Source organism: Hippocampus guttulatus, chromosome 22 (assembly GCF_054856545.1).
Source record: "Hippocampus guttulatus isolate MCC_2025c chromosome 22, RoL_Hgut_1.0, whole genome shotgun sequence".
NCBI lineage: Eukaryota > Metazoa > Chordata > Actinopteri > Syngnathiformes > Syngnathidae > Hippocampus > Hippocampus guttulatus.
In genome coordinates, this window is record NC_141282.1 from 3,886,330 (window position 1) to 3,914,141 (window position 27,812).

Consider the following 27,812-nt stretch of genomic DNA (forward strand, 5'->3'; position numbering starts at 1 on the left):
CATTGGGGTGTGTTTACTTTGACGGTAAACTTCAAATGCAAGTTGCAGCCTGAAGACTCTTTTTTTTTTTTCTTTTCTTTTTTGAGAATTGAAGTTGGATTACTAAGTTTGGCTATATGAAGCATGAAAAAAAAATCTAGAAATATTTTAGATCTCATTAAACTTTGGAAGCCTTCTGGCTGGTCACCATGACGACTCTTTCCAGAACTAGGTGTGTATTTTTATTTTAATTATTTATTATTATTATTATTATTTTTTTTTTTTATGGACTGAGGCAGTAAGAGATGAGATTGTTTGTTTGTGTGTGTGTGCTCAATGCGGCTCTCGGGTCTCCTTATTGCGCGTCTTCACCGTGCGCGGAAAGAAACGGGGAAATCACGCAACACGGCGAGACAACAATATCATAAATATTATGAGCGCGTTATTTGAAGCCCTCGCCGCCTTTTGATGCCGTTTTCTTCCTGCTCTTCACAAAGATGCGTAGAATCTTCCGACGACTGAATTATTCGACAAAGGGGGAATGTTCGGCCTTTGCGCGCCCCCTCTAGTTGCGCGGACGCGACGAGGCGCGACCAGTCGCGGCAAGCGAGCGGGTGGAAGGCTGCGCTGGGACACGCACACCTGATGCAATCCCTAGAAACTGTGGCCCCTCCCCCCGACGATTTGCCGTCGCTCGTCAGGATGCCGCTCATTTAGCCGCCGTCCCAAAGCACGATTGCGTTTTCTTGCAAAACGCTGATTAACGACGCGCTCTCTCCTCGCGCAGGCGTCGGGTCAGGACAATTGTGGGAATGAATGGCGACCGTTTGTTACTTTCACAGCTCCGTGGCGAAAGGTCAGGAGAGATGATTCGAGCGGGCGCAAGCGGCAATGAGCGTCTTTGTCTCTTGAGGTCAGATTAATTAGACGTGTCAAGGCAATTTAATTTCTAATGAGCCAATTCACAACAGAAAATATCTCGAGGTACTCCACACTTAGAGCAGGTGAAGAACTACACCGCATCTTTTTTTTTTTTTTTTTTGCCGTATAGTCCGCTAGCTTCATGCTAACCCATAATAGGGAAACTTCATGCGCAAGCTAACCGGCAACATCAACGTAGCGGTGGCGATGGTAATATCACGCCACTCACCAGCATGTATTCTTTATCCTGGGCGTTGCATATCGAATATATTCTTGTGACTTTTGGCCATTTTGGAGTTTGGAAACCCAAACTTTTGAGCGGTCATCCGTTCCCAGCCATCGGGGAGCTCGCGTTTCTCAGGAGATGGAGAGCTGCGCTGCCCCGATAATGGCAGCCGCGTGTTTTGGGCGGCCAAACAAACGCCTTGTCTGGCATTGTTCATGGCCTGTTAGGGTAATTAGCTTTGCAATTCCGCCACGTCACACGACAGCCAGCTTGTGCGGGGGGGGGGCTTTTTTGTTGATTTGTCGACCGGTGGTCTGGAAAGCTTTGTTTTCAGACCCATTGACAGTTCCGCCGCTTGCTTTTATGCGGCACTAATGAGCCGTTCGCCATATAGCGCGCACACTTGTGGTGTTGCGGCTTGGCGGCGGTGCGGATCGCGACTTACTTTTATCATTAGAAAAAAATAAAAAAAATGAATCATAAAATAAAAGCTTTTAGGAATCATTGAGAAGTTGGACCCTTTTTATAGAACATTATCAAAATATCCTCAAGCGACACACTTAACTCAAGGAGCATCCCCAGAGAGGCTTTTGGACACTAATGGAGGTTACGCAAGCTCAGAACTCATACGGCCGAAGAAACTGAAGTTTTCTGACTCGCGCTCGCTCGCGTGGCTTCACTTTGACGTTCGTCGTCGAGTTTCAAGCTCGGGTGGCGTTTTCCTGTCGTTGAACACTTTACCCTCGAAACAATAGGGCACACTCGCTTCAAGGCGGAGCGACAAAGAAATCGCCTTGATTCAGTAAGTGTCACCGAGATGGACTTCGCCGACAGTTTTCGCGTCAAGCGCGGCGCCTGAAATCGAGTTGTACTCTGCATTCCTGGCAGCTAATCGAATTTAAAAGCAGCGGCTGGAAAGGTTACAATCTAACAAGACTCACGCTTGGTTCTTTAGGGCAGCACGGCACGCGACACCGTCATAAATTCATCTGCGCTGATGACTTTTTCCTCCCAACGCTGTACTTTTTTTCTTTTGGCAAGCAGACCGGTCCCTCTTGTCAAATGGCGTGCATACAAATCACCTCGTAGCAATAGAAAACTGCCGACTGGATTGTATTCTCGGGGACCCTATTAATGCCTCGTAGGCGCTCGTATTGATCGACGGGGGCCTCTGCTATTGTTAATGCATCTCTGGACAGATGGATTTGGATTCCGTTGCCCGGAGTGGCTCCTCGCTTTAAAATTTTTTTTTAAAAAACGGCTCCGAGGGGAGGAAGGTTGCGTGAGTGGTGGGGAGAGAGAATTGCCATTGTGGCCTGAAATCGGTAGTGACGTTAAATGTAATAGAAAATAAGAAATGGTGTTTAAATGCGTTTCTGCCGTGTTATGGGATTAATCTTTGTAAACCACTTGAAGACTATTCGTTAAAAAGCACTTTTCCCCTTGAAATGAACGGAAGAGCCATAATCTGTTCCAGGTTCTTAAAAAAAATGCAAATCAACCAGTGAGATGTTTTTTTTTAATAGCACACCATCATACTTTGCTTTCTAAAAACATAATTAAAGGGAATGTAAAGAGCAAACCATTTTTTTGGGATACATTTTACTGGAAAATGTGCAGCTCGGCCACCTGGGGGCAGTATAATACTGACAGACTGATTGACATACATCTTTAATTTTTGAGCGCTTGAATATTTAACATAAAATAACACATAAAAAAAAAAATCGACACTTCTCAACTATTCCTACTGGCGCCTTGTTAGAAGCCGTTATCGAAATAGGAAAGAATCAAAAGCCTCCTTTCACACGGAGACGATCATCCCTCAGTAAGCTGCAGTAAAAATAGTCCATTTGGCAAAGATTATATGCTGGAAAACCCTGATGTGGCTTGTCTACAAGTTAAAAACGGCGAGATTGACCAAGGACGACACGATCTAGCCATTACTGTTACCGAATGCATTTATTTCGTTTTATTTATTTATTTATTTATTTTTTACTACAACTTGCTACGCTTAATTATTAACTGCCGTCCTGAAATAGTGATGCGGGTTAAGAAATAGTCCTCCATAGGAGCACTTGAACAGCCACGCTGCCGTAGAAACCATGTAAATGTTTTAACGCGCTTACAGCCGGACGACTTGCGAGATACAAACGGTTGCCGTAGGAAGGGGGTTCAAAGCGCGGCCAAACGTCGATGATGTCCCGAACTCGTCCCCGTACACGGAAACGCCATTACGGCAGCATCTCGACGTGTTCTCTCACCTGCGACTACAACCGGGGCGCGAATTGACCGTGGGTGCTTTTTCATGAAAGGACACTTTTTCGCCGCTTTGCCTTTCATACGCCGCGTTCATAATTGAACACGCCCGACGGCCCCGCCGCTTTTGGAGTCGATTCCGCCATTTCCTTGACCGTGCGCCAGGATTCCGTTTGTGACTCAGGTTTGGAGAAGGTGGGCCGCGACTCCAGCTACGAGCAAGAGGGCAAGGTGCAATTCGTGATGGACGCCGTGTACGCCATGGCCCACGCGCTGCACCACATGCACCGCAAGCTCTGCCACGGCTACCCGGGCCTGTGCCCGCGCATGGCCAACAGCATCGACGGCAAGGAGCTGCTCGGCCACATCCGCGCCGTCAACTTCAACGGTGAGTGGGAGCTCATATTTTTCATCATTTTATATTTTTTAATCATTGCGGTCTGTGTGCACCGGGACTTGGCCAACCCTGCCAGCCTCTAATGTCTGCCAAAATAGAGAAGTGCCACGACAGGCCAAATATAACTTTTTTTTGATGAAACAATTAAAGGCAGAATTCTAATCCGGGTTTTATGTCAGCTGGTGTGGCACGTCCATATATTATCGCATAATTCGAACCGATTCATCCCCGTACGCTTACGCGTCAGGGTAAAAGCATTTCTCCTGCCCTCTTCGTCGCAGGCAGTTGATTGAAATAAATGAAAGCGCTGTCGCGCAATTAGAAATCTAACAGGATTCCCCGGCAGTTCATTTGTTCGACTGCCGACTCCTTATAATTGCACCAAGAATGTCATTTGAAGGCTGCCGACACAATCCCATGCATTACAGTTACAGCAGAATGTGTGTGTGTGTACATATATAATTAATAGAAATATAAATATATATTTCCATATGTCCAACGTCTGGACATATAATGGCGAATAAATGAGTTCTCCCAAGTGTACTCATCCCAAGTTGTCTCACTGTCATATGAAAAACTCATTAAAACCAAAAACAATCTGAGCAGACGTAATGGCTCCAATTTGGCTCAGTGCAGGTGCTGAATTCCGTCCTTCATCCCCCCCCCCCACACACACACACCCTTGTGATTTCACCCCCTCCTGATAATTTTAATTGAGCTCCCTCATTTCCCCCCCTAAATAATATCAGACGCTTGATATTTTTATGAATGTTTTCTTCGGCAATGCTCCCCCCGCCCCCTTGCAAGCCGACGCCGCCCGCTCTGCCAACTATTCATTTCCTGCGTCCCTGATGCATTGTGCGGCAATGATGGCCCGTGTTTAGTTAACAAGACACGCAGGGAGGAATTCATATGATGAGGATTCCACCCCCCCCCCTAAAAAAAAAAAAAAAAAAAAAAAGCGCCTCCTGGAAAACAGTGCGATTTGGACCGCGCCGCTGTCTATCGACAGGTACTTGATCTGCACTCTCTGGCGCTCAAGAGGGTGTTTTGCAGTTATTGCTGGCTTAGGGTTGGGGGCGGAGGCTTAGTTCTGGGTGGGGGGGGGGGGCGCCAGATCCTCCCTTGACCCCTTTGAATGACTTTCCTCAGGTTAGCACAACTCGCTGTGAACTCGTGCCAAATTGCACGCCATTTTGTACACACACCGTTTGACTTCGCTAGTAGTGTCTAGTTTTCCGACAAGTTATTCGACCTTTTTTTCGCTAAATTTTTTCTAATTCTAACCGTTGTCGGAACAAGAACATACTCGGACTCTCTCTGTCCACACCAGGAGGACAACTTTGGCACACTGGTAGCCGGTAGGACGCCTTCAAGTTACTAGTGAGGCGAAGCCGTGCTCTGCCTCACCCCGCTAGCACTGTGACATTCCAAAATTCAACTCTTCTAGTTATAGCACTTCACTAGTAGCGCAGTTGTCAACAGGTGCGGTCTTGCCTCTCCAGGGTTAGCACTTCGTTGTCTTGCTAATGAGGAATAAGCACATAGTCGTGGATATCAACACTTCTTTTCGCCCATCAATTGCCTTGGTGTTATAAATTGAAACTGCGTCTATAAAGCAAACGATTTCCGCGTCGCGGCGGCTTCAGTTCGGCGCAGCGCACAAAGACCCTGGTTGCTCCCCTGCCCGTCATAACGCAACGCATGTGCCCAGCCCTCACGGTTACCATAGCGACTGCTCGCCCGTGCCGTCGTCTGATCGGGACGTCGCCGCCGTTAGTTAGCCTCTGTGAAAGTGTACACCAAAGAGACCCCTGCGACGCGCAAGAGAGACGCCAAATGAGACAGAAGCCCAGAATGTGATTCTCCTTGAAGCGTATGGGAAACGCCGGCCCGATAATTCAATCGGTTGGCGGGACACAGAAAATCAAGGTCTGCGGCGGTATGAAACAATTCCATGCAGCCCGCCCGCGCGCAAAATTGCCCGCCGCTGTCATCAGACTTTTCATCTCTCACTAAACCGCAAATAGATGCTGAGCTACTCGATTCTGCTTGTGATTAATACATTGCAGCAATCCTGACCCCCCCTCCACCCGGTACCATGCTAATATGTTTCCGAGTACTGCTCAAACAGACGGTGTGCAAGGGTTCGGCATCATTTTAAACTTAGTCCAGCGCTTAACGTGCAACCACAGCCAGCGGACTCATTCTGTCATTCTCTGGCGCCCACGTCACTCACCAGGCCAGGTCCGCCTTTTCCAAGCCCCTCACATTACTAATGAAAAGTAAACGATGGGGTAGTGAGTAGAATACTTGATTCTTGACCTATTTGACAGTTGCGTGAGGCGAACGATATTCAATATGTCACTTATACAAACCCACAAGTGGATGCACTTTAAATTGCCGTTGGTCTCGCTTACTTTCTATGCAGTTTGCCAGGTCACGTCTCCCGCCAGGAGACTAATTGGTAACCTGGGTGGTATTGGGGGTCGGTGTGGGAGGGGTGGGGGTGGCTGAGGAGCAGGTAAGGGGGTCGCGGCAGCCGGGCAATGACTGCAAGCGGCTGGCGGATGATGAAGCGTGCCTACTCGTAATGACCCGAGGGAGGCGGTGCGCACAGCACAGTAATGGCGGAATTTACTTGCTCGGAGATGATGAACTTGACCCCGACCCTCATGATCTTGCCGCGCGGGAGAATGACCCAGAGGGAGCGTAGCAACCTGACCTCGCCGAGAGCCGTAAGAAATAAAACCCGCGGCCGAGACGGAGAGGTGATGGACGGCCTGTTAGACAAATGCAGTCCATAACAACTTTGAATGAGGAAAAAAGTCCCTTAAAAAAAATGTTTCTCCCTGTTTGGCGACTTGCTGTGACATCCGACTTGAGCACGATGACCTTCCGAAGTGGCGAACGTGAGATTGGGACTTAGCTGTGGCACCTCGACTTTGAGGAGCAGATAACTTTAACTTTCAGGCACAGCGGTTACTACGGTGGACAACCTATCATGGTATCAGCTTCCCTTTTGAAAGCAGCCCAATTCTCTACTTGATGGTCTTTGGGCGAGTTTAGCGGACACGAAAAAAAAAATTGGGCACAGCGTTGAGGGAAATGATCAAATATTCAAAAAGCTCACAAAAGACAGAACATGAATCGGAAATACATACATATATATGTCATATGCAGTCACGCGTTGGTCACAACTGCTCAGTAAAGTGCAGAAATAGAATCTTTTCTTTTGCAGAGGATAAAGAATATATGCCCGCTGCTTCGAGGGTGACATGATTGCAAACACCGGTTTGATTCGTCAGCCCATCTGCCGTGTCGTTTCCATTCGTCCGTCGCCTCAAATGATAGTTTTGACTCTGTAAAATGATAGTCAGCCCCCCCGCCCCATCAAGCCAAGTGCGAGTATCCTCCTCAAGTGTGAGCCGTTGCGATCAATTTTTTTTTCTTCTCAGCAAACCGTCCTCCAAACCGGCCTTAATTTAAGCCCGTGCTAGCTTGCGAATAACACCAAGGCTGAAGGCTTGAATGAGGATGGGCCTGTTGGGAGAAACCGAGCAAAGCAAGCGAGACGATGGGTCTGGGGTTTTTTTTCTCTTTTTGGGGAGTCGAAAGGGAGTGACGCGATGAAGCGAGACTAAAAGTTAAGGCGAGACAGACGCGGGGCTGGAGAGGCATGAGAACGCAGAAGCAGCTGCTGTGCAAGGCGGTAGGGAAGGGATGGCGGGCCCGGCTCGAAAAAACAAAAATGAAGGCAAAATTCTTAAAGAATAGCCGCATTGAAACAGTTGTTTCGCTTTCCACCCCGGACGGAGACAAAATAGCTCAACTTTTTTTTTTATTCCCAAAGAACTCGTGACTGCATCCCGTCAACGAGAAACGTAAAAAAAAAAAAAACTGCTCTTGTGTCACTGAAAAAGCTGTAAAATAACCGGCAAAGCGAGGACGATCAATTGATCATCCAAGGTTGCTGCGATGAATCGGACATTTTTTTTTCCCACCCGCATTGACGTCAGCGGTTGTCATTCAGCCGAGCAGAACCAAAGAGCCCCCCCCTCCCCCATAGCGACCACAATGAAGCTCAAACTTCTTTTAACGCCTCTTTCCGAATTGTTTTTTTTTAATTTATCCTCCGCTCCATCCCGCCATATCGATGACTTCCAGTCGCCGGGTTTTATTTCCATCATGCGCCGCTTCCTCCGCATGTACGCAGTAATTGGATTTCCTCTCGCGCTCCGTCCGTGTCCGTCATCCGATTGGATTGCGTCTCTATAAAAAAAGCAATGCGGAAGGAAAAAAAAAAAAAGGACAGCCGAAATGGAACCGAGCGAGAAATAAAGGTTATTGGCGCCGAGCAAAGCGAAGACATAAATGTACTCATGTGCGTATTTATTCACACTTGAGGCAGCATCTGCGCTTTCGATTGTCCACCGACAGGTACATTACACAACCCAAGAGTCGGCGCAAAAGAACTGAGATCAGTCTGCGTTACCTGGAAGAAGCCCTTTATTGATAATCTCGTGGAAAAATAAAACATAAAAATGTCGCCATTAACCTTTTCATGCACCCGATAACACGGTAAACCGTCAGCTGTCGTGACCGCTGTGCCTGAAAGTGTTTATGAAGTGTAGCCTGAGTCATCATATACAACAGGGGTCCCCAACACCCGGGCCGCGGTATCGGTACCGGTCCGTGGGTCATTTGGTAGCGGGCCGCACAGAAAGAATAAATAACTGACACGACTTGCGTTTTATTCATTTCGCAATCTGAAAGATGTTTTATTTTGAAAATTTGACCAGATTCTCCCTTACATTCGTCTAGAGCACCGGTGTCAAAGTCAAGGCCCGGGGGCCAGATCCGGCCCCCTACGTCATTTTATGTGGCCCGTGGGAGCAACCCATGTGTGTCAACTATCATGATTCTTGCTGAAATCTGAATCGAAATGTCAAATCGTCATGGGTGATAAATACCGTTGAGATTTTGCACCGGCCCTCCGAAGGAAGCCATAACTCTGAAATGGCCCGTGACAAAAAATTAGTTTGGCGCCCCTGGTCTAGAGTATGTCACTCTTGACGCAGGTCAAGGCGCGCTTCTCGGTCACGCGATAGGTTACCGCTGAAATGAAACGCGGGAGCTAGCAAAAGGAGTAAAAAAACAAAAACAAAACGTCTTTGGGAAGGGGAAAAGGCCCAGCCAGGAGACTGAACAGGAGCCGACGACTTCCAAGAAAAATGCATAATATGCGGCGATGGTGAGTCGTATTTTTCATGCACTGTGTATCTTATTTTGAAGGCAGGTTTCAACATTACCATAGCGACCAAAGTGTTTATAATTTTGTTGTATTTATCTGTCACACCTTCAAGGCCGGTCCCTGAAAATATTGGCTGACATTAAACCGGCTCGTGGGACCAAAAAAGGTTGGGGAGCCAACCTTTGATATTTTGATATACAATATATCTATATATTTTTTCCCCCTTCTCAGGAAGTGCCGGCACGCCGGTGGTTTTCAACGAGAACGGCGACGCGCCGGGAAGATACGATATTTTCCAGTACCAGATCACCAACGGGTCCACGGCCGAGTACCGAGTCATCGGCTCCTGGACCAACAAACTGCACCTCAAGGTAAGATTTTTTTTTTGCCACTTGTTCCTCAAGCGCACGTCAAGGTGGAACGCGATGGAGAGCAGCCGAACGCAAAATCGCTCGGGGGCGCGAAATCCACACAGGACTTCATTAAAAAAATAATAATAATAAAATCCAAATTAAAAACGACAGATGAGAAGACTAATGGGCAAGAAATGCTTTGCGCATGACGGATGCCGAGCCGAGTGTGACGGAACATATGTTTAGTTTTTGTTTCCCAAATTGGTAGGTTTGATATCAAGCAGTTAGCTGATACGCACGTCATATAAAAAGTGTGCACACCCCTGTTTGAATGCTGAGTTTTTGGTGGCATTTAAAAAGGAAAACAAGATAAATCATCGTGACGCTTTTTTTTTTCCAGTCGGAAAAAAAGGCCACAACTGAAGTCAAGCGATTAGAACTGATTTTTAAAAATAATTTGGGCAGATGTCTACTGCAAAAACCATGCACCACCCGAAAAACCCGAGGTCACACCCGAAGAACGTGACCTCATCAACGTTTAGGTCCAGCTTCTTGGGCAACTAACAAGACGTCTTTGCTGTAAAAAAAAAAAAAAAAAAAAGCAACCAAAAGCAAAATTAGTTTTGGGATAGTCATATCTGCCAAAAAAGAAAAGTCAATGAATAAAGCATGAATCAGATGAGGGAAGAAATGTCGTCTGTCAGAAGCGATCATGCGGGAGACGTTTTCAAAAAGTTTCCCCCCAACCGCGCTCATTTGCACTCGCCGCACACGCGCCGACACGTGAGGACGTGAAGTAATTATTTTCGCTGACAGTTTATTTGCATCCCCGGAGCAAACTGCCAAAGCGGCGGATGAGAAAACACTCTTGAATTCTCATTTTAAGCGTCGCCGTTTGTAAATTCGTGAAAAGACGTCATTTAGGCGCATCTATCGCCAATTGTAAATCAAATTTATTTTTGTTTTATCCGTGCAGTCGAGTTGTTCAGTGGCCCCTTTTGCCTCGACCGCAGGTGGAGGCCATGCGCTGGAAGACGGGCGACCCGTCGCTGCCGGCCTCCGTGTGCAGCCTCCCGTGCCGCGCCGGTGAGAGGAAGAAGGTGGTGAAGGGGGTCCCCTGCTGCTGGCACTGCGAGCGTTGCGAGGGCTACCACTACCAGGTACGCCGGCGGCACAGTCAAGTAAAGTTGGGGTACAGTCAAAAACATGAAGAAAATATCAAGCGCCGGCGATTGTCGGCGGGGGAGGATCAATACCCATTTGGCTGCCACGAGCAGCAGCAAGCGGATCAATAAAGCGCTCGACACATTTACTGTAGATTTGGGACTTGAAGTGGACTTAGGCACGCCGCCATGACAAAACACAAAAAAAATGACGCGCCGCCCGAAAACAAGTCACTTGAAAGCAGCGGATAACGACTTGGGGGGGGGGGGGGTACGTCGTTGCAGTCGACGGATGGAAGGCGAAATCAAGATTCGCTTTCATGACATTCGGACAAGAGGGACACCTCTGCGGATGTCTTTATTTTCTAATGCTTTGTCAAAATCGGTTGACGTAAAAAAAAAAATCATTGAAAAAAATCTTGAGGTCTTACAAGCTGGAAAAAAAACTGGCACAGCAGTGAAGTAGGACAATCATAACCAAAGAGCATTAATAACAATGGCGACATTCGGCCATGGCCTGAAGAGATTTTGTTGTTGTTGTTACACAAATGAGTCATGGCCAAGGCAAAAAAAAATCTCTATCCCACCCAAAAAAAAAACCCCAACAAAAACAAAACTAAGTGTTTTATTTGTTATAAGCATTTTTTTGGTCAGTTCCCACCATTAGCAGATCTCCTGTTTTAATAGCTTGAAAGTCGCGCAGCAGCACTGTAGCTAGCTTACACCTAGCGACGAAGTAGCAACCGGCTGAACAGTCGCGCAGTGTGCGGGGTTTGGCAGGTAGTGGTTGAACCGTGGGCAACGACTTTCGCTGCGAGTGCTTTGAATCGTGTCATGTCATCGCCAATAAATATTTTTAAAAAATGCAAATGAGAAAAGAAAAATCGACGTAAGTGCAAGTTAAACATGGCTGCCATCAAAGCTGTACCTACACACGATACAATATATGTATTTTATAATACAGTCTAGAATTAAACACACTGTCAATCAGATACTGCTTTGACAATCGCACCGTGTTTTAGTGGTTCGGAATTTTTAAATATTTTGTTTTTCTTGTGCTTCCACAGGCCTCCGAGTTCATGTGCGAGCTGTGTCCGTACGAAATGCGCCCGGACGCCAACCGCACGGGCTGCGTGGCCATCCCCATCATCAAGCTGGAGTGGAACTCGCCGTGGGCCGTGGTGCCGGTTTTCCTGTCCATGCTGGGCATCATCGCCACGTCGTTCGTCATCGTCACCTTCGTGCGCTACAACGACACGCCCATCGTGCGGGCCTCGGGCCGCGAGATGAGCTACGTGCTCCTCACGGGGATCTTCCTGTGCTACGCCATCACCTTCCTGATGATCGCTGCGCCGGACGTGGGCGTGTGCTCCCTGCGCAGGATTTTCCTGGGTTTGGGCATGTGCTTCAGCTACGCGGCGCTTCTCACCAAGACTAACCGGATCCACCGCATCTTCGAGCAGGGGAAGAAGTCGGTCACGGCGCCCAGGTTATGTTTTGGTCATGCTTGATTTATCATCCATGAACTCGCGCTCACCTAGTTGCGCCGTTCACACTCAGCGGGGGGGAAACACTGCTGGCGCAGTGGCTGAAATGTTAATGTCTGATGTGATGGACGTCAGGTGCCTCCCAACAGTTTACGTGCCAGGACTGCAGTCGCACAACCAAGCAGGACATTTGTCGCCATTTCGCTGATTATTTTGTTCTAATTAGTAACTCTATTTTATTTGGCCTCCCGTTGATTTTGGGTGTTATTCCACTGTCGACCACTAAATGGCGGTACTCTATATTTGTTTGACATGGTGGAACCGAGAGATGAAATATTTCAGCTCAGCCGAGCTTTTGCTGAAGATGAGTGCAATGCAAAATCCTTTTCAATCCTGCTTTTTATACCTACAAAAAGCCACGGCCACTGGTTCATTTTATAACGTGCATCTTTTGGCACGATGATTGATGATGAAATGTTTAGTTGGTTAGTTGAATTTTCAATCCACTGTTGTGAGTCCAGTCCAAGACCTTTTCCAGCACATCGCACGTCTCTGATAAAGTTGAATTTGAAAGTCCTCGGCTTTTCAGGGATTCCCAAACAACAAGACACTTAATGAACTAGTTTGCGCAGCCACGTAAGACCGTGCTCGGTTCAAAAAGACAAACTCGGCTCCGCCCAGACTGTATTTCAATAGGTTGTTTTCTATTCAAGAAAGATACCGCTAGCAAAAATGACTCAAAACTCCTCCCTCTCCTCTCTCGGCCCAGATTCATCTCCCCGGCCTCCCAGCTGGTCATCACCTTCTCCCTCATCTCGGTCCAGCTGCTGGGCGTGTTCTTGTGGTTCGCCGTGGACCCGCCGCACACGGTGGTGGACTACGGCGAGCAGCGAACCCAGGACCCCAGGGCGGCGCGCGGGGTCCTCAAGTGCGACATCTCGGACCTGTCGCTCATCTGCTCCTTGGGCTACTCCATCCTGCTGATGGTCACGTGCACAGTCTACGCCATCAAGACACGCGGCGTCCCCGAGACCTTCAACGAGGCCAAGCCCATCGGCTTCACCATGTACACCACCTGCATCATCTGGCTGGCCTTCATCCCCATCTTCTTTGGAACTTCTCAGTCTGCGGAGAGGGTAAAAGCGTTCGATCGTCATCGAGTCCAATAGAGTGTAGGTTCAAAAACGCCCACTCTCCAAGTCCTCCCAAAAAATCAACAATATCCCGGGGGAGGAGAGAGGGGAAGCGGCAATAAAACAGGCCAAAATGCTGATGTTCGGGCGAGGAAAGAGGCAATTTGCATACTTGGTTAAAGTAAGTGTCAAAAGTGATCTCTTAAAATTGAAAACAATGCATCAAAACAGAAAATGAAGCGAGTTAATCACAAAATAAATTCTATAGCCCCCCCTACAGAATTTATTTTGTGATTTCCTCAGTTGTGAATACGCAACAAAGGAATGAATAACAAATACTTCTGAGACAGTCCAGTTGCCTACATTTTACTGACATCTGATCGTTCTGTTGGAGCTATGCTCAAGCAAATGCCAAAATTAATTCTGTAGGGGGGGGAGGGTTACAGAATTTATTTTGCCATTTCCTGGCTTGATTTTCTGTTTTGCTGCAATTTTTTCAATTTTCATAGTTTCATTGCAGTAATCGTTAATTTACGTTTTTTTTGGAGGCGGTCTGAACGCCTCTCGTGTCGAGCGCAAGGAGCATAGCTCCATCTCGTGGATGCATTGTAGATTGCGTCTTATAATCCAGTGTGTCCAATATATGAAAAAAAATTACAAAATAGGCCATGCATTGAACGTATCCAGTGCACCTTTCAGTGCGGAAAATACGGTAGTAGTCACGATGCCCATCAGGTCTTCCCGCAAGGGTTTTGGGGGGGTTGGGGCTGGCGGTCCGAGGTCTCCTTTGCACGTTCTAAAACGTTATTACATTTCAGAGTGACCCATTTTCCAGTTGTGGATTTTTCACTCGTCTGTTGCGGAACGGATGCGTTTTCTCCCTCCGCCGAAGCCTTTTTTTGGGAGATGAAATATGCCGCGTGAGAAATCGATGGCCGGCAAGAGAGTTTTGGGCGACCACAAATAGTGTTTTAAAATGTAAAGTGAGTACGCGGGAGTTGCGTTTTGCTGTCACGCGTTGCTGTTTTGTGTGCATCTTTGATTTAGTTGCCAACTGAAGCCAAGTACTCGTTAGGTCCGATTGGCCCTCTGTGGCGCCATCCTCATGAATATTCAAGTGGGTGGGGGGATTTCTTCCTGCTGATCCAATCTCCATTTGACCTAATGAGGCCACGACCTCGCGCACAATTTGTCGCGGCGCTGTCATTTCCGCGCACCCGGGCGCCTATGCGGGTCTGTGTTCCTCGGCAGTAAAACAGGCCAAAAATGCGTTCGCTCTCTTGACGTTTATGACACCAAATGAGACTGGGCGACGTTCTGCGTCCGGGGTTTTTTTTCCCTTTTTTTTTACGCGGCAACTTGCTGTGTCATTGGGATATCCGCCAAGCGTACGCTTTTATGTTTCCTTTTCTAATTGGAATACAGCGTCCAATGTGATGTGTCTGGCTGGTTGAGAGGCAAAGAGGAAGGGAATAAACAGGTAATGACAGGGGGCGGGGGGGCTGTAATGAGGAGTTCCGCTCAGGTGGCCCCGCGTTATGTTTAACGTTCTCATCGCATTGTCGTCATCGGCTCCCGTTTCCCGCTCCGGCTTGCCAACGACGGAACTCATCTGCGCTCGATTACTTATAGTTATGATCGGAATTAGATGCCCGCGGAGACGTTTTGACATTTTCGAGACCGGAACTCTTATATGATGCCACTTTGGCAGCGCCACTCCCATTTGAAGTTTACTGTCAAACTAAACATCAAATTAGAGGGACACATGATGAGCATCAATATGACGGAAGTTTTAAAGCTTTTATATTTGATCACAAACGAACGCCGACACATGCGGACAATGTGACGTCACTGACAAGCATGTGTTCTTCTGGTTCAGATTTAAAATTCGTAGCGTGAACCGTCACTTGCGGTAGTTGCAGATGCCTTCCACGCGCCGACGCTAGAAAAAAAAATTTGGCGTGTAGCTTTTGTGCAGAAAGGCTGGCTGGTGATTAATGCCAAGTCATTTGCATGTTATTTTCCAACCGGCGGACATAATGTCTGAAAATTAGGGAAGGCAACAGAAGCGTGACGAGCGACACAAAAAAAAAGAGTTGAGGAAAGTTTCGAGACGTAGAAGTGTCTTTGCTTTGATCCGTTTCCCAGCTGCGCTCGCCTGCGCCGTGACTGCTGGCGACACCTTTCCCTCTCGCCCTCCCAACTCTTATTTTTATCACCTTTCGCTCTCTCGTACCCGCTGTGACTCGGAGCCATGTTGAGCAATACCGAGAGACGCCGGACGAGTGCCCCGGGGGGAGGGGAACGAGACAGGCGAGAAAAGCCGTAGTGTCGTAAAAGCAAAGTATGGGAGGGTTCGAGGCGATGAGAGCCTCAACTAAAAACAATATTCCCAAATATTTAAGTTTCAGAACCCCCATAATCACAAATATCTGTGTAGTATCTTAAAACGGCAATCCAAAATATGCACGTGAGTTGCAGCTATTATATATATTTTTTCCTCTCGCGGTTGGTTGCCTTCCCCACGATCTACCATCATGAACGTGCACGTTTCGTCAAAAAGCCGCGATTGTCCCGGTGAGTGACGTGGGAGTCGGCAGATTGGCTATTGTTCGCTCAGGACAGCAGCGGGTTGCTAGGTGGCTAGCCGTTAGCCCGCCTGCGCCCCCACATCGCATTCGCGCTAGAAGCACGGTACGCTTAAAGACGAAAGTCTCGAAATAAGTCTTTTGCAGAAGATAATGAAGCCGTCGTGGACAGCGACGGACTGACGCCATGTTGAGTTATTACGCTTGCATGTCAATTCATATAATTTAAATAAAGATATATGTGAATGAATTATGTACAAAGTAGAGTAAATTTTGGTCAGGTCTAAGAGTTTGATTCAATTTTCTGATTTATTACCAAAACAATTAAGAGCTGAAAAATGTCGCTACGCTCTCGAGAATATTAGCTGAGATGCTAACACAGCAGCAGCTTTCATCAGAACTGATCACGAAAGGCGAGCTTCCTCTTCTACTTCTCAACCTGTCCCAATTGACCCGAAAAAGACGTCAAAGTGAGCAAACAGACAACGTGGCATTCAACTAGCAGCTCCCGGAAGATAAATCCGATCAAAATGGCTCCCAGCACGACTTGCCTCTTTCCCCAAAATGAATTCTAGTCAAATCTCCCGAGCCCTCGCGTTCCTCGGGTGATTAAAATGATGAGCGGTCCCACTGCGGGCGCGAGGAGACGACTACTCGCCGTCAGTTAAACCCACAAAAGAGGCTCGGTCCTTCCACGGGAATGAAAAAAAAAATGGCCGTAAAGTTTCCCCGCGTGGCCTGGAGGCGTCCTGTCATGTCGCAGCTTAGGTGAAGACGGGCACCTGCCAAGGACACCTAAACGGATTAGCTCCATGCTAAATGATGCAAAGAGTGCAAAAAGGAGCGAAAGCAGGTTGACGCAAGACATCGGTGGGAGTATCGACCCCCCCTCCCCCCGCGCCTCCCCCGACTTATTTCATGTGTTTCCGATGTGTCTCGGGTTTACTTCAGGTGTAGGCAGCTGTTGCATCATCGCGTTGTCTTCCCCTTCTGGTATTTGCTCAGCCGGTGAGTTTTCGCAGCCTCTGACAAGAAGCTAATTCACGAGAGGGGAGGGCTGGGGGGGGGGGGGGTGATGACAGATTTAATAGAATCTCTCATATAGAGGCAAGCTGGCAGTTTATACATAAAATAAAATAGATTGATGTCAAAATTGGACTTTAGATAAACATGTTGTAGTGACGGAATGAGCGTTTCTGTCGTTGCGGCGCGTCGGCCACCTGGGGGCAGTATATTGCCAACAGGCAAGTAACACCAAAGTGGACTGACCCATTTGCCTCGAAAAGTAACATTTTGTTAATTGTGACTTTCAGGGCGAAATTAAGGCGACTGTCACGTTACTTGTTCCGTGCAGAGGATAAGGAATATACAGTATGCCGTCAAGCAGTGTTGATGCTAGCCTGTCTATGGGGTTTCCTCATCATCTGTTAGCATTAAGCTAAGAGACTTAGTCAAAGAAACAGCATGTAACTGTCATCGTTTTATCTTTAGGTACTAAAATTTAACCGTGAGTGGCAATAAAACGAATTGTTCGGAAGAATTGTTCGCTATCTGCCAAAAAGTCAAACCCCCAAAAAACTGCAAATACAAACTTCGGTTCCGCTTATCTCAAGGCGCCTCTTTTGCAGGCTCGTCTGACGTCTTCCGCGTGACGTTTTCCCGGGAATTGGATTTCATCCGAATCACGGCCGGGCTCGTCTCCGCAGATCCGTCGCCATGGCAACGTAATTGCAGTCAAGTGCGAATAAGGATTAAATAAGACGGGTGGGAGGTTGGGGGCTTTTCTCTCCCATTTTTAAAGCGTTTATTCTGATCAAGGTTGCGGGCACTTTAGATTGTATGAAATGTAATAAAATATGAGGAGGGGGGAAAAAAACGTGAGTGTAATTGTCTCCCATTTTCTCTTTTGGGGCAAGCGTTTTAAGAGCGTCTGAATGAGCGGCGCCGCGCTCGTGTTTTGTCGCGATTGCGTCGGGCATTGTAATAAAGTCCGCCGGGAGGCTTCACTCGGAGCGCTAATTAAAATCTAGCAAGGTGAAATAATCCCGAGCACTTTTGTATCATTGACACAAAAGACGGGCAACTCCTCTCGAGATGGCAATTAAAAAATAAAAAAAATTAAAAAACGGCCGTGTAATCAAGGCGGCAGCGATACGATGTGGAAATATTCGATGTTGTGGCCAGTCGACGGCGTGCAGTCGTTTGTTTTTTTTAGCATGGCGGCGAGCGAATGCATTTCCCGGTGTTGTCATCTTTCACTTTCAGATGTATATCCAAACCACCACGCTGACCATCTCGCTCAGTCTGTCGGCGTCCGTCTCCCTGGGGATGCTCTACATGCCCAAAGTCTACATCATCCTCTTTCACCCCGAGCAGAACGTTCCCAAACGCAAGCGCAGCTTCAAGGTAAAGTGGCCTTCGCGCTCGTAAGCGTCGCTCGTCGCCAAACACCGTCGCCCCTCACAAAGGTGCGTTCCCGACGCAGGCCATCGTGACCGCCGCCACCATGTCGGGGAAACTATCGCAGAAGGGAGGCGACCGGCCCAACGGCGAAGTCAAGACGGAGTTGTGCGAGAGCATGGAGACCAACAGTGAGTAAGAGAACACGACTTGACTTGGCATTTTTACACACATAGGGGGCAGTACATTAAAACTCATTCAGTCCCAGCCAATTCTAGACCAAGTCTGAAAAGACGTTTAAAAACGTCTTTGGGAGTGAATAAGTTAAAAAAAAAACAAAAATACAAACAAACACGTAGAGCAGGACACGCCTGCTGTAGGACTCAAGATTGCCGTTCTTGTGTCTTGCAGCTTCATCTAAGACGACGTACGTCAGCTACAGCAATCACGCCATCTGAAAAAAAACAAAAACAAAACAAAAAAAAAAAAAAAAAAACCTAACGCCGCACAAGACTGAAGAAGCGATCCAAGCATGAAGACATTTCACATCAGGGAAGAAAAGGGTCTTGCTTTCCTGCCGCTCACGTAACTGTGAGGAAGGGAGGGGAGGGCATGGGAGGGGGAGACACAAAAAAAAAAAAGGACAATGTCAATCGGGAGCTTTGACTGGACTCTGGAAGTTAAAAAAAAAAAAATCAAAACATGTATCCGTTGTATGCGTCAGGGCCAGGAATAGAGTTACCATCTATGAGACTAAACATGTTTGTTGTTCTAATCGTTAAATATTTTTGTGGTTGTGACAACCCCCCCCCCACCACCCCCGCCCCCTCCCCATTCTTGTCTCACCGTTGTTGAATCGTCCTTGCAAACGGAGATGAGTGCATTTCCTCCCAACCGTCTTGGCTAACGGGGTCGTGAACCTGTAAACACACATCCATGGGGTGACGCATGCCGCTTTTGATACCGAAAGGAGATCTATTTATAATAAAAAGGAATGTTTTTGGTTTTTTTGCTAAAACCTGGGTCTGGTCTTCCTTCGCCGATGCAGGAGCCACATGGAAGTCTTTTCTCGTGTTAATTGAAGCATCGTGTGCCAAAGTAAGATCAGATCTGTGTGGTGGAGAGGCTAGCTTAGCCTGGTTACTAATTCAAACTGCGCGACAATTTACGCGACATAGCAATTAATGCTATGTCACGCCCACCCACGGGGGGTCCCACATTGCTAGTGTGCCGCAGATTCGGTTTCTCTCTGATATGCAAATGAACGGAGAAGAGTGTTGGCTTTGCTTTGTTCACCATTTGCAGGAAAAAAAAAAAGGACAATGATTCAATCGAAATATATTGCACGTCAAAGTTCAAGCGAGATTGTTATTTGAGAACCATAAAAACGAGAGTCACAAATGAAAATAGGAATGACGGCTTCAAGATGAAGGGGGTCGTGACATTTTCAAAATGGCTGCTCGAGCTCTCACGACTGTCACAGAAACGCAGTTTAAGTATTTCTTTTTTTTCCAGGTACATTACTGCCACCCACTGGGCCGGAGTGGCATGAGTACGATTGTTTTCTTGCGCTTTGCCATTGCAAACAATCCTGTGACATGTTGGTTTTGAGTCTGCGTGCGTCCTCCGACACGGGACACTCTTTTTGCGGCTGGAACTGCGATGGGGTCAAAGGTCAAAAGGCAGGGACGACGTCTGGGACCATCGCCGACAGACCGACACGTCGGAAATGAGCCAAGTGATAAAGGTCGCCAAGATCGGCACGTGAATGCTAATTGCTTCCAGGTATTTCATCATGCTTCATTTAGGTTCGCGTTGACGCCTTCAAATTAAAAGAGGAGTTTGTTTTTTGGGAGGGAGGATGAGAACAGCAGCAGCAGCCTCCCGATGGGATTGGAAAACAAAACCAAAAAAAACCCCCGCACATCATCTGCATCCGGATGCTGTTTGCCATCATGAGGGCGACGGCATCTGTTGAATCATTTGACTGCTCCTTGATGTATAATCAATGTACGTTTTTGGGAACGTTACCAGCAGAGATGAAAAAAACAAAAACACATTTTATATAATAAGGATAAACTTGGAACAATTGAGAATCGCTTTATTTTTTCAAGTGCTTAGCTATTTTTTGGAAGCACCATAGTATGTGGTTTTTGAGCCGAAAAAAACGACATAGTATAGTATGTCGTTTTTGAGCCGAAGAGTCGACATTTTTTTGGGGTGCATATTTGTTCTCAAGGCACAATGAATGAACATTGTAATAATTCTTACTTGATTTTGAAAGGAAGACATCAAATGGTGTGAATGATGTCATAAGTCAAGTCATTCACTGCTGTCCACCAATCGCAGTCATCCAATCTTTTCAGCGTCAAGAACCTGATTGATGATGTTCCGAAATGTCCAAGATTAGGCAAAGACGTCCAGCCTACTACAGTAACACTTATTTGACAACGCAAGACTGCATTTATTTTGGAAGGCAGCCAAGACAACTGATTTGATTTTGACTGAAAAGGCCACCCACTGTTATGATGTTCTCACTTCAACATCATGAGACTCAAATGGGAGGATTGCTGCTGCGACGTCCAAGTTCACGTTGATGTGCTGCCGTGGCACTTAAAATTGCTGAATCACAATATGAAATGAAATGCTTTGTACAAGTGCGTTCGAGAATACGACAACGCAACGCTCATTTGAGCCAATTTGCGTGAACGAACATGACGTCGTAACAGATATCATCCCAAGTGATTTTGCTGTTGTTGTTTTTTTAATCAATGATCTGATGACATTTTTAACCCGAACAACGGACGAGTGGAGTTTGGAATCGTGTCCTCATCCACTCGGACCGCGATCAGGCAGTTTGAAAGACGACCCGGATGTAGGCGTGACGTCACGAGCGTGATCAGGCAGTTTGAAAGACAACCCGGATGTAGGCGTGACGCCACGACCGCGATCAGGCAGTTTGAAAGACAACCCGGATGTAAAAAAAAAAAGACAACCCGGATGTAAAAAAAGACAACCCGGATGTAGGTGTAACGTTCACGTTGGCGTTTGGCTGCTAGCGAGCTGTTTAACACGGATTTGGTCTCCCGATGCTCAAGCGTGATCCCCTCGCACAATTCACGAATGACTGCTGTTAAGTCAGCTTTAAATTGCACCAGTGCAAAGCACAGGTAAAGTTTTATGTGCTTTCCAATTTTCGGATAGCTCCAACATACTGATTAACGTAGGGTTTCTGATTAATGTATCGGCAACTATGAACATGCCATTGAGCCGACAGTATTTTTTTTTATTAATGAATAGTTGTTGAAGTCAAAACAAATGGAAATATGTGGTTCCATACTTTTTAGAAAATTAAGACTTCACCAAGTATTGTTTTTTTCCCCTCTCCCCCAACCCCTGACTTCTCCATTTATTCCATTTAATTCGTGTCTTTTTTTGTCCCCTTGGTCAAGGTCGTCATATTCTTGGATGTGCCTGACCGCTTCCGAGGCACGAAGCAATGCGTGGCCGGGATGACGACGTGCTTCCAGACTAGGCTGTGCCCCAGTTTTAGTGGGTTGACCTTTCCGAAGTCCAGCTCAGGGTTAGTGCAGGAAAATGGCAGCCACATACTGTCCTCTGTATATTTACATGCTAAAGGTCTACCTCTATACGTATAAATTATGTATTTGATTCTAAATGAAGGTAGAATTGCTGACGCCGCATGGTTAATTGTTGGCTTTCCCATTGGCCAGAAATAATAAACCTTGCTTTGTACAGTGGTGACCATGATGTGGCCCGCGGAAGCAAATCAAGCATGTTCATTTACCTGACGCTTGCTCAAGTCTGAACCAAATTTGCAAATTGTCAAATATAATCCATAATAAACACAATGTTGGAGGAGGCCATTATTGTAGATTTATGATTTTTAATATTACCAATGAGTATGGAATAACTGAAAGGAAAATAAACGTGGGCGTCGCAATGTTAGCATGACCAGTTCAAGCTATAAAATCTTGTATTGTTTGAGTTTTCTCAAACAATACAAGATTTTAATACATTAATAAATCTTAAGCTCCCAAACAGGTAATTTTGTCGATTTTTCCGCCAAATTGGAGGGTCACACCATGCAAATCCGATGAGTGAACGCAGTTTGTTTGGAAAGGCTGTCAATTAGAGCGCGTTTGTCGGTGACCAAAAGCGAGCTCGTTGGCGCTCCTTTGACTCGCTCACAAAGCCGCCGCCACGTCGAACTCGACAAATTGGCACGTATGGACTCGCCGAGGCGTGTGAGAGTACATCACGCGCCGCCGCTACTGAGCACCCGCGTGTCGTCTTAATCGGCGCGCCGCTGTGGAGACGAGAGCTTGCGCATTCACTCGCTTTTGAAAGTGAAATCATGTGTAACCATTTCCATGTATTTGTAATGTTGCACACTTTTTCCCCCGAAAGTTTTAGACCACTCTAACTCAAAGCTTTGTTGACATAATTTTAGGCTACAATTAGTGACTATAAATCGGAAAAATCTGATTTGACGTGTGTAGCGCAGCAGGCAAGCGTCGGTCATGGCGTACGCGCGACAGACGATCAATAATCGCTCGCGAAAATGCTACCCTGCTTCCGGATCAGTCGATGGCCCACAAAAGGCCGTCACCGCGACGTTCCGCATCAAAGCTCGACTCTTGCGGCTAATCAATCACTTTTCCCGCCGACGGACGCGGCAACCGTTGAGATGATTGCGATTGTTATCCCAACAAACCACATTAGCAAAATCCACTCGGAATAAATTCTTCCCGACGACTGATGACGGGGTTCGCGCCGCACAGCTGCTGCAGGTGTATCGATCTGTTTCCGCACTTTGTGTACTGCGACGCAATGTGGTCACGACAAATAATAAATTAGGTAAAAAAAAATCTTCCATACGCCAGGCCAACGTGTGTCCGAGGTCACCTTGGACGCATTAGGATTAAATATGATGGCGCGTCTCAAATCGGGGCTTAAGCGCCACGTTGTCCGTAAGCTGCCAGCAAGTGAAAGGAGTCAACACACAAACAGATGGGAGATGCCGATATAGAATAAAATGTACGTGCGGCATCTTTAGCCAGTGCATGCTCCAAGCAAAAAAATACGATCGGAAAAAGAAACTTCTGCTATGCTGTTATTCAACCAATAGTTTGCCGGTCAAGTATGCAAAAGCCAAACTTGGATCTGAAATGCTCGCCGTCGCTTGACGACATCTGTAAGGAAAATTGGAGACAAAAGAATTTGAACCAGTGCAACATTGAGAAGGAAGCACCTTTTCCTTCTTTTTCCCTTTGATCATCCAAAAAAGGTTAGGGAAAAGGTAGCGTCAAGTTTAGGGGGCTCGAGGACTTGTTTGACTTGCCTGGCATGTGTTCAAATGTTGTTCCCAAAAAACATGAGCTAAGTCACTTGCATGATGTCGCTGTTTAAAAGTCATGTTTGATGATTTGCATGTGCAGAGGAGCCCGCCACGGAAACGCGCTGCCTTCCACGTCGACCCGCGTGTCCATCGGCCGTCACCTGTCCTGTGGAAAAGCGTTTGCAGTGGCCCCGTGTCGCGCTCAGGTAACTTGCTCAACTTTGCCACGCTTGCACCGCAGGCGGGAGCAGACTAATGAGAATAAGAAAGTTTGTATTCGTCTCACAATGTCATACTTATGCTTTGTTTTTGTTTTGAATGACAGGATCGGGGAGGTTCCGGGCAAACACGCAGCCGCCACATGCAGAGTCTGGCAGGTGGACGGACCGGTCTGTGCGACCACAATGACAACCTGCGCCTGGGCTAGTGAGTACGTTTTCTTTTTTGCAGGTGGCGCGGAGGGGCCTCCCTGTGTGGAGTTTTTATGTTCCCCCCGTGTCTGCCTGCATTTTCTCCGGCAACCTCGGTTTGCTCTCACACACCAAAAACATTCACCGTAGGTTTATTATTTACTCTAAATTGGCTCAAGATGTGATTGTGAGTGCAAATGGTTGTTTGTTTATTGTGTGCCCCGTGATTGGCTGACATCCCGGCCACGCATTGCTTCGTGCCTCGTAAGGCCATCGCAGCTGTCTTTGGCCAGTAGGTGGAGTACATCCTTTAGCCCCAAAAAAACAACATAGTATATAGTAAGGCGTTTTAAGCTTGAAAAAAACGACATAGTACAGTAAAGCTTTTTAAGATCGAAAAAAAAACGAAATATATAGTAAGGCGTTTTTAGCCCGAAAAAAAGTACATCATATAGTAAGGCATTTTTAGCCCCAAAAAAACGACATAGTATAGTAAGGCGTTTTTAGCCCGAAAAAAACGGCATAGTATAGTAAGGCGTTTTTAGCCTGAAAAAAAGTACATCGTATAGTAAGGCATTTTTAGCCCCAAAAAAACGACATAGTATAGTAAGGCGTTTTAAGCTTGAAAAAACGACATAGTATAAAAAGGCGTTTTCAGCTATACTAAAGTAAGGCGTTTTTAGCCCGAAAAAAAGTACATCATATAGTAAGGCATTTTTAGCCCCAAAAAAACGACATAGTATAGTAAAGCTTTTTAAGATCGAAAAAACCCGAAATATATAGTAAGGCGTTTTTAGCCCGAAAAAAACTACATCGTATAGTAAGGCGTTTTTAGCCCAAAAAAACGACATAGTACAGTAAAGCTTTTTAAGATTGAAAAAAAGTACATCGTATAGTAAGGCGTTATTAGCCCCAAAAAAAACGACACAGTATAGTAAGGCGTTTTAAGCTTGAAAAAAACGCCTTACTATACTATGTCGTGTTTTTGGGGCTAAAGGATGTACTCCACCTACTGGCCAAAGACAGCTGCGATGGCCTTACGAGGCACGAAGCAATGCGTGACCGGGATGTCAGCCAATCACGGGGCACACAATAAACAAACAACCATTTGCACTCACAATCACATCTTGGGCCAATTTAGAGTAAATAATAAACCTATGGTGAATGTTTTTGGTGTGTGAGAGCAAACCGAGGTTCCCGGAGAAAATGCAGGCCGACACGGGGGGAACATAAAAACTCCACACAGGCAAGCCAAAGCGGGGATTTGAACCCCAGATCTCCGAGCTGGGAAGCCAGCGCAATAACCACCAGACTACGGAGGTCCTTGCCCAGCACATTGGAAGGCGATATTTGTCATCATGTTTCAAAAGGAGTTACAAGTGTTCTCTTTGTAGTCAGTGTTTTATTTCTTTTGCAGGGCGGTGGAGGACTTGGCGGTTCTTCTTCAGAGAGAGATCTCAAGCAGCTCAGCTCTGGCTCTCGAGGAACTTCGGTTCCCTCCCCCTGTAAAAAACCAAGTGTCTCAAACGCCGGTCATCAAAGGCCGCTCTCCTGCCTGTTTTCCGTCTGTCCCTGATACAACACACACACAGCTGATTCAAATGATCATCCTTGGTGTTTGCAGCAGGAAAAGTCAGAAAGCAGGCAGGAAGTCAGACCTCGACGAACGGCGTTTGTTCGCCCTTCTCTGAAACAAATGGTCAATTACTCACCCCTGCCACCATCTTGTTCCTCAATACGCGTTGAGTCTACATGCACAAAAATAAACATACAAACAAATAAATAAAGAGAAACATGGCACAAGTGATTGTGCCATGTCATCACTTGTGTTTTTCCTCACCTTTGGTCTTGTCCAGTGGACACAAAGTGTTGCCACTTGTGAAGGACAAGCAAGTCGTTTCTGACTGCCACCATCTTGTTCCTCAGGACATGGTCAACACGCGTTGAGCCTACAAATTAATGAAGAATGTGATACCAGTGGTTGCTCCAAGTCATGTCTGGTGTACTTCCTCACCTTTCTGGTGAATCCTGGTGGACGCAAAGTGTTGCCATAGTTACGTGAAGAACAAGCAAGCAGTTCCTGACAAGCTTATGTCTTGGGAAAGAATACATTTGTTGAAGTGATTGAGTTCATGTTCCCACCTGAATCAGGATGAGTCAGCCACACTGGAGCTCCTCATCACCATGTGCTGAAACAATAAAATGAGGTCTTGGTTGTATGTGCAGGGTTCTCGGCAGGGAGGAGAGCGGGGACCGGCTGGACACCTTGAAGAGGACGAGCCTGCAGCAGGACAGTGGCCTGAAAACATAGAGAACAGCCAGTGTTGCAGTGCCAGAGACATTCTAACAGACAGAAGGAAGTCCGCCATGTTGGGGCCACATCTGTCCCGTGATAACCGAAATGCCAATTCTGACAATTCTTCACTTCGTATGTGTGGAAATGAAGTCGATCACCTGGACGCAGAACAAAGCCTAATGCTATTACGCCCGCCTGAAGGTCTTGTGTGGCTGGCACCGGGCCACATTGTTCCATTACGACAAACAATGTCTGTGAAACACTTTACTTTTTGAGACTGTAACTTATATCATCGGTTGTTTTTTAACAATTTACTGGATCTCATGGCTTATACATCCTGTTCTGAAAGCTTAACCATGCAATTTGCGTTACAACAGCCTGTATAAATTGTATTTTTACAACCGGCCTGGACATCATGCTTTTCAATCATAACTATGGTCGTCGTGAGACGTGTTTAGCCCAAAAAAAACGTCATAGTATGGTAAGGCGTTTTTAAGCCGAAACAACGACATAGTATAGTAAGGCGTTTTAAGCTCGAAAAAAAACAACATAGTATAGTAAAGCTTTTTAAGATAGAAAAAAACGAAATGTATAGTAAGGCGTTTTTAGCCTGAAAAAAACGGCATAGTATAGTAAGGCGTTTTTAGCCCGAAAAAAACGACATAGTATAGTAAGGCGTTTTTAGCCCGAAGAAAACGACATAGTATAGTAAGGCGTTTTTATCCCGAAAAAAACGACATAGTATAGTAAGGCGTTTTTAGCCCGAAAAAAACGGCATAGTATAGTAAGGCGTTATTAGCCCGAAGAAAACGACATAGTATAGTAAGGCGTTTTTGAGCCGAAAAAAACGACATAGTATAGTAAGGCGTTTTTAGCCCGAAAAAAACGACATAGTATAGTAAGGCGTTTTTAGCCCGAAAAAAACGACATAGTATAGTAAGGCGTTTTTGAGCCGAAAAAAACGACATAGTATTGTAAGGCGTTTTTAAGCCGAAAAAAAACGACATAGTATAGTAAGGCGTTTTAGAGCCGAAAATAACGGCATGGTATAGTAAGGCGTTTATGAGCCGAAAAAAAAACGACATAGTATAGTAAGGCGTTTTAGAGCCGAAAATAACGACATGGTATAGTAAGGCGTTTTTGAGCCGAAAAAAACGACATAGTATAGTAAGGCGTTTTTAGCCCGAAAAAAACGGCATAGTATAGTAAGGCGTTTTTGAGCCGAAAATAACGGCATGGTATAGTAAGGCGTTTTTGAGCCGAAAATAACGACATGGTATAGTAAGCCGTTTTTGAGCCGAAAATAACGACATAGTACAGTAAGGCGTTTTGAGCCGAAAAAGATGACATAGCAAGGCGTTTTTGGCACGAAAATAACGACAGTATAGTAAGCCGTTTTTGAGCCAAAAAAAACGACATGGTATAGTAAGGCGTTTTTGGCACGAAAATAACGACATACTATAGTAAGGCGTTTTTGGCACGTGCCAAAAAAAACGACATGGTATAGTAAGGCGTTTTTGGCACGAAAATAACGACATAGTATAGTAGGGTGTTTTTGGTCAGAAAAAAATGACATACTATAGTAAG

At 46.3% G+C, this 27,812-nt stretch overlaps 1 protein-coding gene and 1 long non-coding RNA gene across 4 annotated transcripts in view; both read left to right on the plus strand.

The window, feature by feature from the left end:
• grm8a (glutamate receptor, metabotropic 8a) overlaps positions 1–19,175 on the plus strand; it is a 93,516-nt gene extending 74,341 nt beyond the window's left edge. The window contains exons 7-14 of one of the 2 annotated variants that reach the window (XM_086102767.1): positions 3,567–3,770; positions 9,265–9,404; positions 10,400–10,546; positions 11,617–12,038; positions 12,806–13,172; positions 18,023–18,163; positions 18,243–18,352; positions 18,569–19,175. In XM_086102767.1, coding sequence (XP_085958893.1) covers positions 3,567–3,770; positions 9,265–9,404; positions 10,400–10,546; positions 11,617–12,038; positions 12,806–13,172; positions 18,023–18,163; positions 18,243–18,352; positions 18,569–18,578 — 1,541 coding nt within the window. In that variant the 3' untranslated portion in view covers positions 18,579–19,175. The remainder of the gene's footprint in view (positions 1–3,566; positions 3,771–9,264; positions 9,405–10,399; positions 10,547–11,616; positions 12,039–12,805; positions 13,173–18,022; positions 18,164–18,242; positions 18,353–18,568) is intronic. The other variant, XM_086102766.1, reaches the window with a different exon arrangement.
• Positions 19,176–21,149: 1,974 nt separating this feature from the next.
• Positions 21,150–26,628, plus strand: LOC147186102 (uncharacterized). Of its 2 annotated transcripts, none has more exons than XR_015099400.1 (5): positions 21,150–21,327; positions 21,610–21,740; positions 23,620–23,725; positions 23,845–23,949; positions 25,347–26,628. It is a non-coding gene; the product is annotated as an uncharacterized LOC147186102 (long non-coding RNA). The 2 variants fall into 2 exon arrangements; XR_015099399.1 differs by having other exon boundaries at positions 23,845–23,945.
• Positions 26,629–27,812: the final 1,184 nt, after the last annotated feature.